Source organism: Microcaecilia unicolor, chromosome 10 (assembly GCF_901765095.1).
Source record: "Microcaecilia unicolor chromosome 10, aMicUni1.1, whole genome shotgun sequence".
In the NCBI taxonomy this organism is placed as follows: domain Eukaryota; kingdom Metazoa; phylum Chordata; class Amphibia; order Gymnophiona; family Siphonopidae; genus Microcaecilia; species Microcaecilia unicolor.
The window spans coordinates 18,050,446-18,069,115 of NC_044040.1; the positions used below are offsets into that span (position 1 = coordinate 18,050,446).

General features: G+C 43.6%; 1 protein-coding gene across 1 annotated transcript in view; it reads left to right on the top strand.

Annotated features, from left to right (window-relative positions):
* The window catches only part of UBE2H (ubiquitin conjugating enzyme E2 H), a 140,275-nt gene that overhangs the window by 93,792 nt on the left and 27,813 nt on the right, over positions 1 to 18,670 (top strand). The window contains exon 6 of the mRNA XM_030217018.1: positions 10,020 to 10,072. Coding sequence (XP_030072878.1) covers positions 10,020 to 10,072 — 53 coding nt within the window. The remainder of the gene's footprint in view (positions 1 to 10,019; positions 10,073 to 18,670) is intronic.

Below are 18,670 nucleotides of genomic sequence, written 5' to 3' on the forward strand. Positions count from 1 at the left end.
GAGAAATTGGAATTTATTAAAAAAAAAAACAACTACAGGTGATAACTTTACGAACTTTGCGGCATGTTATGTTAGATTTATAGTGGGCTCAAGTAGTGCAACTAGTTGGAGTAACATCCTCTCATACAACTGAATTAGCTGAGCAGGAAAAATAATAGATTCAGGATATAGATTTAAGTCTTAAGGTAATTTGATGATAAATAGAAAACTGGAAGCAACTGAAAACTAAGATCCCAGAATTTAAGATTAATTTTCCAAAGCATTTGGCTTTATCTCCTTTTGGATTTGCTAATGGAATATATGAAGGAAATCTTGAAGATGTCAACGTTTCCATAGTTTGGGCTTATGTTCCTTTTCCAGTGGAACGCCTGCTGATCATGAAAAGTCTTGATTTTTTTCATCAAGAGTTATCTGATAATTTGGGCGTTTCTAATGGACATACTGAAAGAACTAGAATCTGACAGATACTTTGATTGCAACTTTTAGAGAAACAGTAAATAGAGATTTTGGTTCTGAGAAAATTATTTTTTCTCATATCCAACAATCCTAATAAAATTAGGGTATTTCCAGATGTGGCTAGAGCCACACAGATTAGATGATGTCAGTTTCTTCCTCTCAGGCCTAAGTTTTTAAAACTTGGGGCTAGATATCTTAAAATTTCCTTGTAAATGTTCGATTTGGTACAGTGTTAAATGTTTTTTTGTTTTTTTTGAGCCATTTCAGTTGACTTTAACATAGTAGCATAGTAGATGACAGCAGATAAAGACCTGTACAGTCCATCCAGTCTGCCCAACAAGATAAACTCATATGTGCTACTTTATATGTATAACTGGCCTTGATTTATCTTTTCCATTTTTGGGGCGTAGACCGTTGAAGTCTGCCTAGCACTTGCCCCGCCTCCCAACCCCCCCTCCTCCGGTGCTGCCACCTAATCTCCGCTAAGCTTCTGAGGATCCATTCCTTCCTAACAGGATTCCTTTGTTTATCCCACGCATTTTTGAATTCCGTTAGTTTTCATCTCCACCACCCCCCCCTGCGGGAGGGCATTCCAAGTATCCACCACGATCTCCATGAAAAAATACTTCCTGACTTATTTTCTTGAGTCTGCCCCTTTGTCATTTAAAGTCCCTGCGTCTTTACCAGTAGAACATTTCTTTTTTGTTTACCTTGCTTATTCTCCCATTTGTAATGTGCTCTGTCCCCTTAGAGGGTCATGTAATTCATTTCTCTCCCCCCCCCCCCCCTCCACTGTAATTCTCTGAGAGATTTTGATTTCTTGAATATTTTCTCTATTACTTTATAAGCTGTGCTGGGATGTAATGTGTGAAATTGCATAAATTAAGAAAAAAAAGTCTAAAGTGTATATGCAGCTTCTAGATGAAGCTGAGTGAGCACTTGGATTCAGTTTACAAACCTGTTCTGGAAGAAGCCAGCATTCTATTTGTGAAGAGACATGCAAGAGCTCCTGAATCCTAGCAAAGAGCCAGTCTGAGCAGGCTTGAAGAAAATCCCGGAATTCAGAAGGGCAAAGCCTTTCCTGCACTTTTTACCTTGCAGTCACCCGTCCTGCAATCCGGGTATAAATCAAGATATGCTACTGAAGAGCCCATGAGGCTGGAATTGGGGGGTTGTGGGTTGCACTGAATGGGGCAGCTAGACAGCTCTTCTGGGGCAATCTGCTGCTGTATGCATTCAACTTCCCACTTACTGTTGTACCAGACTTCTGGGCTTTGGCACTCCAGTGTGCCCCAGGGGCTCTGAAGGCCTTGCTGCAGGGAAGGCGCCTGCCTTCTGGTCCTGTAGCAGCATGTAAGAGTGCCTGTTGCCGCCTTCCTTTTTATATTCTTTTTCTGAAATTTTCTCAGCATCTTTATTGATCCTAGACAAGAAATCCTAAGGCTTATGATGATCCTGCTTGTCCTCAAGAGACCCTTGTCTAGGCTTCCTGAGGAAGGGGGGAGGCATACAGTTCACTGCTGGCTGAGATGATCCAGGGAGAGTACTTTAAGGCCCTGGGCTCCTGGAACTGCAGCGAAGGCACACAAGTTAGCTTGTTCTGCCAGAACCACTATTTCTTCTACACCTGTAAATTTCTTCTCTTGCTGAAGACCAGCAATACTGATCAGTTTCCCAGTTGCACCAGCTTATATAGGAAACTGTAGCAGACTTCTTTATGTCCATCTGCTGGCAGAAGGTAAATCCCACTGCTCTGAACTAGATGAAAAGGAATGGTTTATTTCCACTTTCAATAAATGTGGTATCTTTATTATCTACTAGCAAAAAAGGCCTGTTTTCTGAGACCAATGAAACGGGCGCTAGCAAGGTTTTCATCATAGTGTGTATGTGTGAGAGTGACTGTATGTGAGAGAGACAGAGTGAATGTGCGAGTGTGTGTGTGTGACATAGAGTGAGGCTATCTGTGTGAGTGTGTGTGAGAATGAGTGTGTGTATGAGATTGTGCGGCAGGGCCCCCCCCCCCCCCCTCCGTCTCCCACCCTTTTTCCCCCTGCCTTCCCTCCCCCTTCCTTCCCCTCCCCTTTTTCCTCCCCTCCCCCCTCCCTCAGCCTTTCAGGGTCGTGGCCCTCCCTCTCACTGTCACGTTCAAGCTGGCTCCCTCCCTCCCACGTTCAGACAGGCTGGCTGGCTGGCTGGCTGGCTCCCTCCCTCCGACGTTCAGGCTGCCTGCTTTGCCTGCCTGCCTCCCTCCCTCCCATGTTCTGGCTGGCTGGCACGCTCCCTTCCACGTTCAGGCTGGTTCGCTCCCTTGCTTCCTCCCAAGTGTCAGTTCTCCGTTGTGACGCGAGGGCGGGGCGATGGTAGTCCTCCCTTTGTTGCAGGTCATTCGTGTTCACGATGTGTTTGACGTCATGGATTGGGTGGGCGATGTGATTCGTTGAGTGTAAGTGCTCCGCCCTCGACGTCATCACGTTGTGATGTGAGGGCGGGGCATACACTCATGGAGGAGCATCGATCTACACCACTTCATTTTTAGAACGTTGGGAAACTTGAGGATTCAATAGAACGTTGGAGGTGCATTTTATATAGAGAGGTGATAAATATATAAACAAACACTTGTGCATGCAAAGGCTGCCTGCTGTTAAAACGGGCAAGCAGATCAGTCTGGGAGTTCCAGTTTCTGCATAGTAACTTTGCTATTTCACTGTGTCAGGGAATTGTGCCCTTCAAATTGCTTCTCTTCTGTTCTCTACTTTCCTGGTCACAGAGCCAACACGTACCAACATGAACACCGAGACAGAGGAATGGGAAATAATTCCCTTTCTCTGATGGGCTGACTTTTTAATTGGTTCTTTTATTTTCTTAATTCTCCTGTGAAACCTACTGACTGAATCATACTTATTGTTTGCTGTGTGTGCTGCAAACTAATCCCTTTGCCATGGGCAGGGCCAGTTTAAGGTTTGGCAAACTGGTGCCCAATTGTTTAGTGAGGCCTGTAAGATATGCTGAAGGCTCAGCGTACTTCCTGCTCTCTGGCTTTTTTTTTTTTTTCAGGATTTATGGATTTTTTTTGTTTGTTTTTTTGTTACATTTGTACCCCGCGCTTTCCCACTCATGGCAGGCTCAGTGCAGCTTACATATTGTATACAGGTACTTATTTGTACCTGAGGCAATGGAGGATTAAGTGACTTGCCCAGAGTCACAAGGAGCTGCCTGTGTCTGAAGTGGGAATCGAACTCAGTTCCTCAGGACCAAAGTCCACCACCCTAACCACTAGGCCACTCCTCCACTGACCGGAAGCTAGATGGATGGAATGGCTAATGGCTGTGGACATTTTTTTAGAGTTTTAAACCCTAATCTGCAGAGACTGGATTGAGTTAAGCCAGTGGGAAGCATTGGAGGCAGAGTATTTGAGGGGGGAGCTCTGGTCACAGAAAAGGAGGGGTTGAGCCAGGTAGAAGAGAGCTCCCTTTGCTGTACAAGTGAAGCTTCTGCAAGAGGCACTGGACTAACCTTGGGAAGAACCAGTAACTTTTGGGAGGGGGAAGGGGTGCAAAGGTGGAGTAGAAATGGGGAGAGGGATGAGGGGAAGAGGGAAGCTGCTACACAAGAGTTTAAAAAAAACAAAAACAACTATATACAACTGTAAGAACTTTACATGATAGGCAAAGCTGATGACGGTGCAGCAGGCGACGACACAGCACCAGAATTTGTGTGTATCTCTGGTGGGGCAGTTGTCGTATGGGGGTTTCCAATTTTGCATCTGCTCTTCCTGCTTGTGCCTGCCTCCCTCGAAGACCCCCATCTCACCAATACAGGCAGCAGTAATTGGGGATCTCTGCCTTTCAGCACGTCTGGCACAGATCTTTTCTGGATTTATACCTCAGATGCATTGCTTTTAAATCTCATTCTTTGATGCTGTCCATCCTTGCCATCTCTAATTTGTGCCAAGGGCAGTGGAGGATGAAAATGACTTTCCCAGTTTTCTTAGTTGTTAACTCCAAGCACGAGGGGCCACTCAGTTTAAAACGAATGCCTGCTCGTAACTCTCTGCTGCCACCACACTCAGCACTGGGCTCTTGTAGTTTTCGGGGGGGGGGGGGGGGGGGGAGGGGGGATCCATGAACAAAGATCCTAGTGAGGAGGGAGGAAAGTCTTGGGAAGAGGTTGTTCAGAAAAGAAGTAAATGAGGTCTCTTAGGGGTCCAATATAGTTCATAACTGGCTGTGAGACAGGAGCACTGTGTGATTAAACTGTAAAATCTGCCCTTTGAAATTTTGTCGGTGACCTCTAATGGCTACATATATTATCACACTAGTAAAAAAGCCCAGTTTCTGATGCAAATGAAACGGGGGCTAGCAAGGTTTTCTTCTGTGTGCATGTGGTAGTGTGTGTGTCCCTGCCCTCTGCCCTCTCTGCCCTTTGAAATTTTGTCGGTGACCTCTAATGGCTACATATATTATCACACTAGTAAAAAAGCCCCGTTTCTGATGCAAATGAAACGGGGGCTAGCAAGGTTTTCTTCTGTGTGCATGTGGGAGTGTGTGTGTCCCTGCCCTCTGCCCTCTCTCCCCTCCCCCCCTCTGAGTCCTTCACTGTTACAGAGAGAGCGATTTGATTTCCTGCTTTGCTGTGTTTTCCTTCACTGTTTGTGTTACAGAGAGAGCGAGGGAGGGGCAGACACTCATGGGGAAACCGGATATCTCTCCCCCTTCACACTTCCGGCTGGAGGCTTCATAGAATGTTGGTGGTGCCTTTTATATAGAGAGATGATTTTTTATTTAACTTTATTTTATTCTTTTCAAATGAATACAATGTTTAGGTAGGGCACTATTCAAACCACTCCATTCTTTCTCTCTTCTGGAAGAAGCTTAGAGGAATACCTTCAGAAAGTTTACTGCTGAGAAATACAGATAGCTGTGGAGGATTAAAAGGACTATCACTGGAACACTTTACTAAATAATTACAAGGTATTTGTTTTAATACTGGAGAACTTTGTAAAGAAGAAATGTTTCTTCTTTTTGGGAGGGGGGGGGGAAGCCTTACGAAAACCTCCTAATTTAACAACTTTAAACAGAGCAAATCTTTTTAAGCTGAAAACTATATTTCAAAAACTAATTTCTATCAAAATATAAAATACACTTTATTATGACCCCACCCCACCCCCGCTCAGTTTCCAAATTCTACAGGAGCCCTGTAAGGTCCAAACTATCAAAGAACAACTGGGATTGGTTGACCCAGCTCTTTCCTTTTTAACATGGCAGGTAAAAGGTCCTGGAGAAAGGAGCAACTGACTCGGGTGTCAGTTCAAGATACATTTGATTATTGTACTTATCCGTTTTCATAAAAGAAATTGCACCACCTTTATCACATTTTCTAAATGTTCTAATTTATTACACATCACTGTAGGCTTACTAAATTTGAAAAACAAAATATTCAGAAAAAACTTTTTAGCTTCTAGAGCAGATAGTTAACTTTAATGTTCTGTTTTCGCTACTACTACTACTATTTAGCATTTCTATAGCGCTACAAGGCGTACGCAGCGCTGCACAAACATTAACTTTTATGGAGGGAAGGTTTTTTGTCTAGTTTTCACAACACATCATCCTGAATTCAGGAATGAATATTTCCATGAATCAAATGGATTACTGTAAGATCTCAGTTTCAAGTAGCAAACCACCAAATCTGTATCAGCCTGTCTTAGAAATATCTGTTCTCTTCTGCAGAAGTTCTGTTAGACCCGCCAGTCAGCCTGTGCTTCCCATCTGACTGGATCTTCTCAACAATCAACCAACAAAGTTTAAAGAACACCTCTAGCTTTTCCCGTAGGTGGTTTTGCATGGACTCTGTGAAGTCTCCAAGCCTGGAGTGCTTGAAGAGCCTGTTCCCCCACCCAAAGACAATGTCTTGTAGGAACAGTTGTCATGCCAGAACAAGACAGTCAACCTGAAATTGCAGATGCCAATCACGAAAGCCTCTTCTGTTTACCTGGCAAAATCAAAACTAGACATAGACAAAAGGAAGTGAGGACAATCCAAAGAGGATTAAAAAAAAAAAACCTTTATTTGAAATACTAAAAACCAACCCGACACGGCCGTGTTTCGGCCATAAGGCCTGCCTCAGGGGTCTTGATCAATCTGCATAAAAAGTAAACATGAATGTATTGTATATAATTTGAAAGTAAATGAATAAACAAAATTGTATATTAATCAGATAACATATGATAAAATAGAACAAACCATTTAAATTATCAGTAAAAATAAAATAAAACAAATCATTTAAATATGAACAAATCTTTTAAAATGTGAACAATGAATGAAACACATGGAGTAACATATATATAGATGTTGTTGAATATATAAAATAGATGTTATATCTAAACAGACAATATAATAAAGTTTTTTTATGTTTCAACGGTTTTTATTGAAAACACAGCAAAAAATAGTAGTCCACCTCATCATGTTGGCTATAGTACAATATTGCAACGCTTAAGAGAACAACATATCTGATATACAACATGATGTTCAGACATCAAACTTTAGCATTTTCACCCCTCCTCCTCCCACTATACATAGTCTTATAAACTTGTTATGGCAATTCCACTTTGCTGGTGCATTTAAACAGTGCAGAAACTCTAGCATTGAGTTCAACAGGTCATACCACAGTAATAACCCATCACTTAGTGGGTTACACAAACTTTCAGCGTGAGGATCTCACGCGTTGCTAAACAACCCCCAAAACTTATAACATGTTATCCCCTGATCCCCAAACTTGTCTTTACTTCCAGTATTTAGTTCAAGCGCTAGAAACATTCAGATCATAACCAACTTTACTGTATATTGCGAAATACAGAACAATTGCCCATTAAACCGCTGAACGTCCTGATCCTTTATAACATTACCTTCTCCCGCCCCCTTGATTCACATATCCAAAAGCTGAAACTTCATCCTACAGATCCCTTGCGGGACTTCACTCCAAATACCATTCACTCCACTCATTCTCATAACCTAACCCAGCACATTCAGAACTTGACTCTGTGTCTGTGGTGATATTCTGTTTAAGTAGGCCCCCCATACCCGTATGAAGCGTTGCCTTCTTTCGGTGTGTACCTAGCATCCCGCAGCTCCCATAGCATAAGCTCGTGAAGTTTATTTCTCCAGTACCAGTACAATGGCGCCCTGTCTGAGACCCAATGGTTGAGAATGCATTTTTTCCCCAAAATACAGGCCTTACTCAGAAAAAACTTCTCCTCCTGCGACCCCTGGTCCCATACTGTGTTCGAACAGAACATCATTCGCTCAAAGGAGATGCGTACCCGATGTCGCTGAACCCAAGACACAAACTGAGAGAGGGCTGTCCAGAAGACCTGAATGTCCCTACATTGCCACATGCCATGATAAAGCGTGGCTCCCCTCATTGCACACTTCGGGCATGCGTCCTAATAAAGTTTTTTTTTTAAAATGACATACAATGATGTGTGTGTGTATATATATATATATATATATATATATATATATACACACACACACACACACATAGATAATAGAAAAGATTACTATAATCAAGCAAAAAATTAATAGTTGATACAATATTTGTATAAAAAGTGCATAAATACATATAATTAACAAGTAATCAAAAATAACCAAAATTGTTTTCAAAATATGTATCTTAAAACATAGTATTGAATTAGAATAATAAATTGATAAAATTAAAATTGAAAGTACCTCTGATGTTGCAGTGTAATATTATACACCGAAGAGAATATGCACACAAGTGTTAACTCCGTTCGTCTATGTATGAGTGAATAAATCAAAACAAAATATATAAAAAATATTTAAAAGTGGAGTATCATAATTATCAAGAAACAACGTCACTAGAAAATATGTGACTAGTGCACGTGAAAAGTGAAAGCTACAAACAAATACCACAGGTAAAGAGATTTTGTGCGTCGTTAGTACTATATGGCTTGGTGATTATATAATATTACAAAAACAGGGAAAAGTGCATGAAAACCAACGATATAAATAATGTAAAGGTAATAAAAAAACTATTATATATATTATCACATATATACTAAGCTATGATTGGTGGAAAGAATGCAGATGTTAATTTTGAAAAAAGGTGCCAAAATATGTTGGTGAAAAGTGAACTTCATTGACATCTCGAATGATATGAAGTAGTATAGTTTATAGTGTTTCCTTTAAATAAGGAATGTATGTTTTCGTAAAATTAAAAACCATAAAACCTATAAAAATGAAACTATATAACCTAAAAAGATATATATATATGTTGATCTCATTTCACATCTGACGTTCTGTAAAGGAATATTGGTGTTGTGTTATTAAAAAGAAAAGATGTCTAATACTACACCTTAAAAACCTGGCATAATTGTGAAATACGTAGAAATTGTTTATATATATATTTCTTTTTATTCCGTCGAGGAATTGGAATCCGATGCACCAAAACAATAATGTGGCTGTAGTGAAACCCAAATAGATACTAATATAAAAGATATGTTATCAAATAAATTGTTGTGCTTTGTTATATCATAATGTTAATTCAAATGGACTATTACAATATGAGGTTACTTATAAAATTTATTGTTCTAATGAAAAAATAAAAAAACTTAAGTTTTTTATTTCATATTTTAAATTATTTTATTTTTACTGATAATTTAAATGGTTTGTTCTATTTTTTATCATACGTTATCTGATTAACAATATACAATTTTATTGTTCATTTACTTTCAAATTATATAGAATACATTCATGTTTACTTTTTATGCAGATTGATCAAGACCCCTGAGGCAGGCCTTATGGCGGAAACACTGTCTGGTCGGTTTTTAGTATTTCAAAGTAGAGGAGTGTGGTAGCCGTGTTAGTCCACTAGGTTATCAATAGAAATCAAACCAAATAAAACATGGAAAAGAAAATAAGATGATACCTTTTTTTATTGGACATAACTTAATACATTTCTTGATTAGCTTTCGAAGGTTGCCCTTCTTCATTTGCTTATTTCCGATCTGAGGAAGAAGGGCAACCTTCGAAAGCTAATCAAGAAATGTATTAAGTTATGTCCAATAAAAAAGGTATCATCTTATTTTCTTTTCCATGTTTTATTTTGTTTGATTTCTATTGATAGTATTTCAAATAAAGGGGTTTTTTTGTATCCTCTTTGGATTGTCCTCACTTCCTTTTGTCTGTCTCACGGTTTCGTGAGGTTCTTTTTACCTTCTCTTTTTTGTTCCAAAATCAAAACTAGCACAGCTGAAAGCAAAGTGGTGAGTGGAGGGGAACACAAGCCAGAACGCAAGCTGCTCTTGATTCCACAAATTTAGGTTTGTTGGGATAGTGTGTTGTCTTGCCATTGGTTAACATGGCACATTTTGAAAGTTCTCCTGTAATAAGTATGTGCACATTTTTGTACCAGAGAAGGAAACTAGCTATAAATGTTCAAGTCTTATTATACATCAGGCTCATATATAATTTGTTTATTGTTACTTTTTGGTAAAGTGAATTAATTAGTTACAGGGTGCAACTTAACTTTTTTCTCATTTGTTCTAGGTCAGGAACCGTATGTCTAGATGTAATTAATCAAACCTGGACAGCTCTTTATGGTAAGCATGGATTTTATTCTTCAATTTCATAGTAAACCAGCACTCCCAGTTATTGACTGTGTAATCTCACTCTTTGGTTAGGTAAAATCAGTGAGGTCATCTTAAAGTTCAGATCTTTATAATAAAGCATCATAGGTCATTCAGCTAATCAGAATGCTAGATTGGAAACGTATCAAATTTCCAACCAGGTATACATTTTTTTTCTCCCTGTGGAATGTTTTGTAAAAAGATGAAACCTTTCATTATGAAACGCAATCTCCTCCTAGAAGTGGTCACTTGACTGTGCTCCTATTAGTCTTGGCAAACGTGTGAAGGGATTTTTTTTTTTTTAATAGACAGTGTACTTGCCCCAGAATTTTAACACACTTAGATTTTCTTATAAAGGTATTACTTGTCAAAAGATTGTTTCATAGATTCATGGTTCAGATTTCGCCAGCTGAGAAGATGGGGACATGTCCCTTATACTTTGGTCTGACAAATTGTCAGTTTCTTAGTGACAGCAGCAGATGAATCCAGAGACTAATGGGTTGTGTCCATCTACCAGCAGGTGAAGAAAGAGAGCGCCGTATTGCTATATAGGACGTCATGCGCCTAGCCCAATCAGTGTTCTGTATCTCCAGCAGACGGATGGACGTTCTCATGTGGTCCTGGCTTCTGTGCTACTGGCTCCTGTGCTAGCTTAGTTCAGTGTAGCCTTGGGGTGAGTGGCTATGCGGTGCTACCTTTAGGGGGAACATCTGGTCACCCCAGGTCACTCCCCCAGCTCGCTTCTCATTCTCTTCCTCACTTCTCCTTCCCCACGAAAAAAAAAAGGAGAGAGCCTTGCCATGGTTTGATTTGAGTCTGACTCCCTGACTTGCTCTGGAGGATTTTTTTTTTTGTTATATTTGTACCCCGCACTTTCCCACTCATGGCAGGCTCAATGTGGCTTACATGGGGCAATGGAGGGTTAAGTGACTTGCCCAGATTCACAAGGAGCTGCCTGTGCCTGAAGTGGGAATTGAACTCAGTTCCTCAGTTCCCCAGGACCAAAGTCCACCACCCTAACCACTAGGCCACTCCTCCACTCCAACTGCTGTTCAGCAGTTATTGGGAGCATAAGAGAGTGGTTGAGAGTACTGCAGCAGCTGTCTGACTTTCAGCAGGGCCCTAGTCTTTGGCTCGTTAAGTGCTGCTCCCGCTGTGTTAAGTGGAGAGCAGTGTTGGGTCAGCGTCAGGGAGGTTGCAGCATCTCTCTGATGTCGGAGGAGGCCAGGCCTGCTGTAGCGGTTTTTTCCCGCATGCCAGAGCAGGGTGAGGAGCCTTCTGCTCAGGGTGTGCCGCAGCCGTTTTGCAGATTTGAGTTGGGGACTAGGCTGCAGAGTTCAGTGATGGTTGATTTTAATGCCGCACAGCTGATTTCCGCTTCTGACCAGTTCAGTGTTCCCACCGGGGGCAGGCTGTCTGACCCATTTTCCCTGGAGTTCGAGTTTTGCTCTTTCACAGGGCTTATTTATTGAAACAGGCGGCAGGGGCTCCCAGTTTTGGAGCTTGTTGGGACCAGGCATCTGTGTCTCACAGCGCAATTGCCAGTGGATCCTGCCCAGAAAAGGAGGCGTGGTGCCTTAGTATCTGAAAGGGGGTGTACATGGTTCCCTTTTTTCTCCCAGTGTCCGAGGGAGGGTTTTCAGGAGCTGTGGTGTCTTGTCGAGCACAGCTGGAGTTGGAGGAGGGCGAACTTCCTCAGGAAGAAGCTGATGACCCCACTGCAGAGAGAATGTTCCACAAGGAGGAAATGCCCTCCTTTATCTCCAAGGCTCTTAATATTGCCTTTTCCCAGATCTAGCCACTTCAGCTGCCTCTAACCCTAAGATGGCCAGCACTCTGAAACCACTGTGGTCTTTTCCAGTGCATGGGGCCATGCTTGAGATCATTTCTGCTCATTTGGAAACACCTACAGCGTCCTACGGGTGGCCAAGACTATGACTTAAACTCTGTCTGTTAACCTCAGCAGAACTGGATAAGCTCTGCATGCCTAAAGTGGATGCCTTAGTGGCGGCATCACCAAGAAGACCACCTTCTTTGTGGAGGGAGGGGTGGCCCTGAAGGATGTTCAGGATAGGAAACTGGAGGTGTCTCTTAAGCTTTCCTTTGAGGTGTCTGCCCTCTCCATGCAAGCCGCGGTTTGTAGCTGTTATGCTGCTCGGGCCTGCCTTAGTTAGGTTCAGCAGTTTGCTGATGATTTGCAGGGATATGAGGTTCTGTTGCCCGGGACATTACTAAATATGGAGTCGGCTTCCGTATCTGGCGGATTCTTTATATGATATGATTCGGGCCTCAGCAAAGCAAATGTCGCTGGCATTAGCCACAAGGTGCTTATTATGGTTGCACCACTGGGCTGCGGATTTTGCTTCTTAACACTGTCTGGTTAAGTTACCCTTCAAAGGCAAGTTGCTATTTGGGGAGGATCTTGAGAAGTAGGTTAAAGATTTGGGTGACTTTAAGGGCCCAATGCACAAAGGCAGCCATAAAATATGGCTTCCTCTGTAAAATTTAGCAACTCGCTAACAGCCAGCGATGCACAAAGGGGATTGCATGCATATGAGCTGCACAGATCCCTCTTTGTGCATCGCTGTACTGTTTGCAAGTCCAAGCTGTCAAATGCTTTTAACAGCTGTGAAGCAATATGCACCCTCCAATCCCACACCTTTTTTTTTTTTTTAATTTCCGTGGTGGTCCAGTGGACCCTGACTTCCCCCCAATCTTTTTTTTACAAATTTACCCTAGTGATTCAGTGGATTGCGACCCCCCCCCCCCCCCCCCACGAGTGCACACACCCACCCCACCCCTCTGTGTACCTTTAGAAGGTGGAGTCAAGAGGGCAGGAGCAACAGCTCCTCCCTCGGGCCTGCCTGGAACAAAGTGGCAGCACCCAGGCCCTGCCCTTTGCATTCTGCACTAGGAGGGGCTAAACACCATATAAGGAGTTTATTCCTTGTATGGTGCTTAGCCCCACCCAATGCATCCCATGCTGTGGGCAGGGCCTGGGCGCTGCCACTTCGTTCCAGATGGGCCGGAGGGAGGAACTGTTGCTCCTGCCCTTTTGCCTTCACCTTCTAAAGGTACACAGAGGGTGTGGATGGGGTCGAGGTGGATGTGTGCGCGCACGGGGGGTTGCGGTCCACTGGACCACCAGGGAAAATTGTTTAAAAAAAATAGATTCAGGGGGATCGTTGGAGGGGGGGGGGGGGGAGTCACAGTCCACTGGACCACCAGGTGAATTAAAAAAAAAAATTGGGGGAGGGGGGAGCTCACAATAAGGCTTGTCTAGGGGGAGACACCAGGAGCTGAGAGGGTAGGAAGCACAAGCAGGCATTTGCAGCTGCCTGCTTGTGGTTCCCTCCTATTCGACAGCTCCAGAGCAATCGTTAAATTATGTTGCTCCGGAGCTGTGCATCCCACTGGTATACATATTAGACTACAAATGAGCTCATTGTAATACATTTGCATGGGGTTCTCGGTGGATGATCGCTTGCTTTTAGACTAGCTATAACCAGTCTAAAGCAAACGTTAATAGCATAGTGAGCTTTATGCATCTGGCCCAAGACTCAGCGCTTGCCAGAGGATAAAGCTAAGCCTTCCGCTTGGTTGAGTTCCTCCCAGCCTAACTTCAGAGACATACGTCGGTACCGTCTGGGGTCGCTAGAATATGGCTCAGCGGTCTCGTTATTCTGTGAAGCAGTCCTTTTGGACTGGTAAGTGGGCCTCGGTGCCTGCAAACCAACCCTCCTTCAGTCACCGCTCACTTTGGCAAGGAGTGAGCCCACAACACGACAGATCAGTGGATCCCTCTACATTATTCAAGACAGTTACAAGTTAGAATTCACCAATCCCATTGCAGATTTTTTCTTGGCGTCTTCGTGTGGAAACCTGAGGAAAAGAGCAGTGTTTTAGGCCACCCTACAGAACCTGCTGGGAGCTGTAGGTCCTGTGCCTCTGGACCAGCAAGGGACAGGAAAGTACTCTATTTACTTTGTGGTCCCAAGGTGAAGAGAGATGCCTTCCGGCTGGTTCTGGACCTCAAGAAAGTCAACAGGTGCCGGAAAGTGCAGCATTTTTGCATGGAAACCCTGTGTTTGGTGCTGTTGGCTGTGCAGCCTGGAGAGTTTCTCACAGCTTTAGATCTCAGAGGCTTATCTGCACATTCCCATGTGGCCTCTGCATCATTTCCTGCACTTTGTCGTTCTAAGGCAGCATTTTCAGTTTCAAGCACTATCATTCAGTCTAGCCACATCTCTGCATACCACATCCAAGGTCATGGTGGTAGTGGCTGCTTTCTTACGAAAATAGGGCATATGGGTCCATCCCTATCTGGATGACTGCCTCATCGGAGAGTCGTCGGCCCAGGAGAGCAGTTGGCCCACATCTCGTGCCATCACAGTGTTGCAGTCATTGGGGTGGATCATCAGTTTTCCCAAGAATCATCTGGTCCCCACTCAAGTTCTGGAGTATCTCTGAGTGCAGTTTGACACAGCACAGGACAAGGTGTTCTTGCCAGGGCACAGATGTCTCAAAACTGCAGGAGCAGATCAGGGCTCTTCTCTGGTCCCCATGTCTTCTGGTTTGGGACTATGTTCAGGCTTTAGGTTTGATGGCAGCGACCTTGGGCGTAGTTCTGTGCACTCGGGCACATATGCTTCCTTTACAACAGTCCCTGTTGAGCCGGTGGTGTCCAGTAAGATTATGACTTGATGCTCTCCTGGATGGTCGCAGCGCGCCAGAGCATGGAGTGGTGGCTGCGGTGGTCCTCGCTGCAGAATGGTCTGCCACTGATGACTCTGCTGTGGACAGTAATGACAAATGCCAGCCTTTTGGGCTGGAGGGGCACTGTCTCGGGCGAGTGGCCCAAGGACATTGGTCGTCAGATGAGAGGCAGTGGTCGATCAAACGGTTAGAGCTGCGGGTGATCCAGTTTGCTCTTCTGGTGTTTCCATTGTAGTGAGTAAGCCTGTCTGGGTGCTGTCCGACAACATGACAGTGGCGGTAGCCCATTTGCAGCAGCTGTCAGCTGCGCATGTTGCGGGAGTTCAGAACATCCAGGCAGATTTTCTGAGCAAGCACGTCTTAAACCAGGGGGAGTGGGAGCTGGTGGAGGCCGGTCCGCAAGTGGAAGACGCTGGTCATGGATCTAATGGTGATTCAGCGCAATTTCAAGGCGTCACAGTTTTTCAGCAGAAAGAGAGTATGGTTCAGAGAGCATCGATGCACTCGTTCAACCGTGGCTGGTGAAGCTCATTTATGTGTTTCCTCCATGGCCTATGATAGGCAGGGTTCTTCAGATCCTGTGGCATTTGGGGTGGGTAATTCTCATGGCTCCAGATTGGCCACATCGGCTTTGGTATGCAGACTTAGTGCAACTGTTAGTGGACGAGCCTCTCCCGATGCCCCCTCTCCCTGACCTTCTGGTTCAGGGCCCAGTTCCAATGAAGGATCCCTCCCTCTTTGGTTGTACAGCCTGGCTATTGAGCGGGTCAAGTTGAGAAAGAAAAAGATTATTCTCCGGAAGTGATATTCTACTCCTCTTCAAACGAAAAAGCGTTCTACATCCTCGGCTTATGCGCAGATTTGGAGGATCTTTGAATCCTGGTGTGCAGATCGGGCAATTGCCCCCTTTAGGGCATCGCTACCTCACATTTTGGCATTTCTTCAGGATGGTTTATCGAGGGGTCTTGCTTACAATTTCCTGAGGGTGCAGGTTGCAGCCTTATACTGTTATAAAGGCTATCATCTTCATTTATTGTTGGCTTCACATCCAGATGTAGTACATTTTCTTAAGGTTGTGAATGGCCTTAGACCTCCGGTTTGTGCCCAGAGTGGTATCTTAATCTGGTGCTGTGGACTCCTCTAAAAGCACCCTTTGATCTGTTGTGGTGAGCATCGTTAAAAGATTTCCCCCTGAAAACGGTTTTCCTCATCGCTATTGCTTTGGTGTGCAGGGTCTCTGAGCTTCAAATGTTGTCCTGTCGTGAGCCTTTTCTCCGTTGTTTTTTTTTTTTTTTTTTCCTGTCTGAAGGAGTTACCTTGCAGACGGTTCCCTCCTTTCTGCCAAAGGTGGTATCAGCCTTTCACCTGAACCAACTGTTTTGCCTTTTTGGAGGAAGCCTACCCTCGGGAATTCCATGTTCTCCGTTTTGTAGATGTTCACCGTATTCTGTTTTGTTATTGGGAAGTGACTAATGAATTCCGTCAGATCACTTGTTCTCCTTGCGGTGGCCCGCAAGGGAGAGGTGGCATCCAAAGCGACTGTTGCCTGCTGGGTCAAAGAAGCGGTCGCTTCAGTGTATTTGCTGGAAGGGTAAGTCAGTGCCAGACCATTTTCATGCTCATTCTTCTCGTGTGATTGCAACTTCTTAGGCTGAAGCACGTCTGTTCTCTTTGGAAGATATTTGCAGGGCGGCAACTTGGTTGTTCATATGTTTTCGCGGCATTATCGTGTGGACGTTGCAATGCGTGCTGAGGTTCTTGCTGAGGGAGCTTCAGATTCCCCACCCTATTTGAGGACTGCTTTGCTACATCCCATTAGTCTCTGGATTATCTGCTTCTGTCACCAAGGAACGAGAAATTGTCTTACCTGATAATTTTCTTTCCTTTAGACTCAGCAGATGAATCCAGAGGCCCGCAGTTCTTTGCTCTGTTTTTTTTTTTTTTTTTTTCTGGTATCTGCCCATTGATTGCAGGTCCTGTTGTTTGTTTTTCATGGTTGTTGTAAATTACTTCGGGAAGTTCTTCAATCAACTGGGTGATTTCCTTGGGGAGGAGAAATGTTCTTCATTATTATGCTTTTGTTCATGTTTCCTTCTGCTTTTTATGCAAATACTGACTAGACTGGGAGCTTGATGTCCTATATAGCACTTCAGTTCCATGCTCTCTATCTCCATCTGCTGGTAGATGGACATAACCCATTAGTCTCTGGATTCATCTGCTGCATCTTAAGGAAAGAAATTTATCAGGTAAGACACAATTTCTCGTTTTCCTTCCAATCACCAAACAAGGAAAAATTCCCTATGAAGAAGCCAAAGGTCACTGGAAAACTAGGGAAGGGGATGTAGGGCAGCCGATCAGATGAAAGCTCCAGAGGTTGATTGTAGCGAATGTTTGTTTAGGGACCAGATACAATAGACTGGACACCAGACCATGCTTTGGCAATAAAATTGCCTGCTTCGGGAGTTGTGTCTGTATAACTTTATGTTGTTAAATAAATCAAGTTGGGAATATGCGTTTATTCCTGAGAACTATAAGGCTCACAGTGTTCACACGGATAAGCGAACACGGTTAGCCTACATCCTTTCCTTACATTTCCAGTGACAGTTGTACTTTCATTGTCACTCCATACCATTAATTCACCTCATGCTTATAGCAGGTGTTTAGCCAATCAGATTGTTCCTAGTCTTGCATAAGATGCAAACTTATTTCTGTAAGCATGTCTTGCAGGTAGGAGAAAGGAAGTGATTTTGGATTTAGCTCTCGCCCTTTTCAGTAGTAGCTGAAGGCAAGTCACATAGCATATCTGAATGTATTCCCTGTCTCCAGAAAGTTTGCAATTGGGAAATACTGCCCAATCAGAGAAGACTCTGGGTGGTGTACCCTGCAAATAAAAGGAAAAGAAATTACAGCATAGATAGGAAAAGAAAGGCATGGCATTTGTATGGAGCATCGCAGCTACAGCATCCCATGGGATCATCCAAAGAAACCCACAGAATAAGAGGAGAATTAAGCAATCATGACTTTCATACGTGTTATGTATCTTGGAAATAGAGAGTTGCAAGGGGACAGAAATTTCACCCGTTCCTGTCCATCTCTGCTGGAATCTCTTCCATTCCCACACGTCCCCCTTACGTACTCCTCTCCATCCCTGCCCCTCCCCTGTGCTAAAATAACCCAACTTGTGGTAAAATAACAGTAGCCCATGTTGATAACTTCCCCTCTTGGGGTTTATGGGGATTTCAATGCTGTTAACCATATCCGTTAATTTTTGTAGTGCTATTATAATTGCCATGGCATAAGGAAAGGGATAGGTAGGCTGGCTTGGCACTACACTTCCGTAGGAACCCCGTAGGTCCTGCGTCCATCCCCGTGGGACTCCTGTGGGATTCTCGCTAACCTCGCTCCCGTGCAGCTCTCTACTTGGAAAAGGAAAGTCTTTAACCCTTTCTTGAATTTGTGTACGGAATGCTCCCACCGAAGGCTCAAGGGTAGTGCGTTCCAAGTGGGAGGACCAGTCATAGTAAATATTCTAGTCCTAATAGTGTCCAGATGACTCGAAAAGAAGGGATAATGAAGAAGTTCTGCAGTGATGACGTAAAGGCCCTAATGGGCATATGGTATCAATAATTGGGATAAATACAGAGGGTTCCATAGAAAATAATGGAGTTTGCGAATTAACATCAAAAGTTTGAAAATAATTCTATGTGACATGGGCAACCAGAGTTCTTCACGAAGCAGGGGAATCACATGGTTAAATTTTCTAGCACCCGTCACCAATCCAGCTGCCATGTTTTGGACTAATTGTATCCTCTATAAAACCAGGAAGATTCTTAACCTTTATATATATGTGTTAGG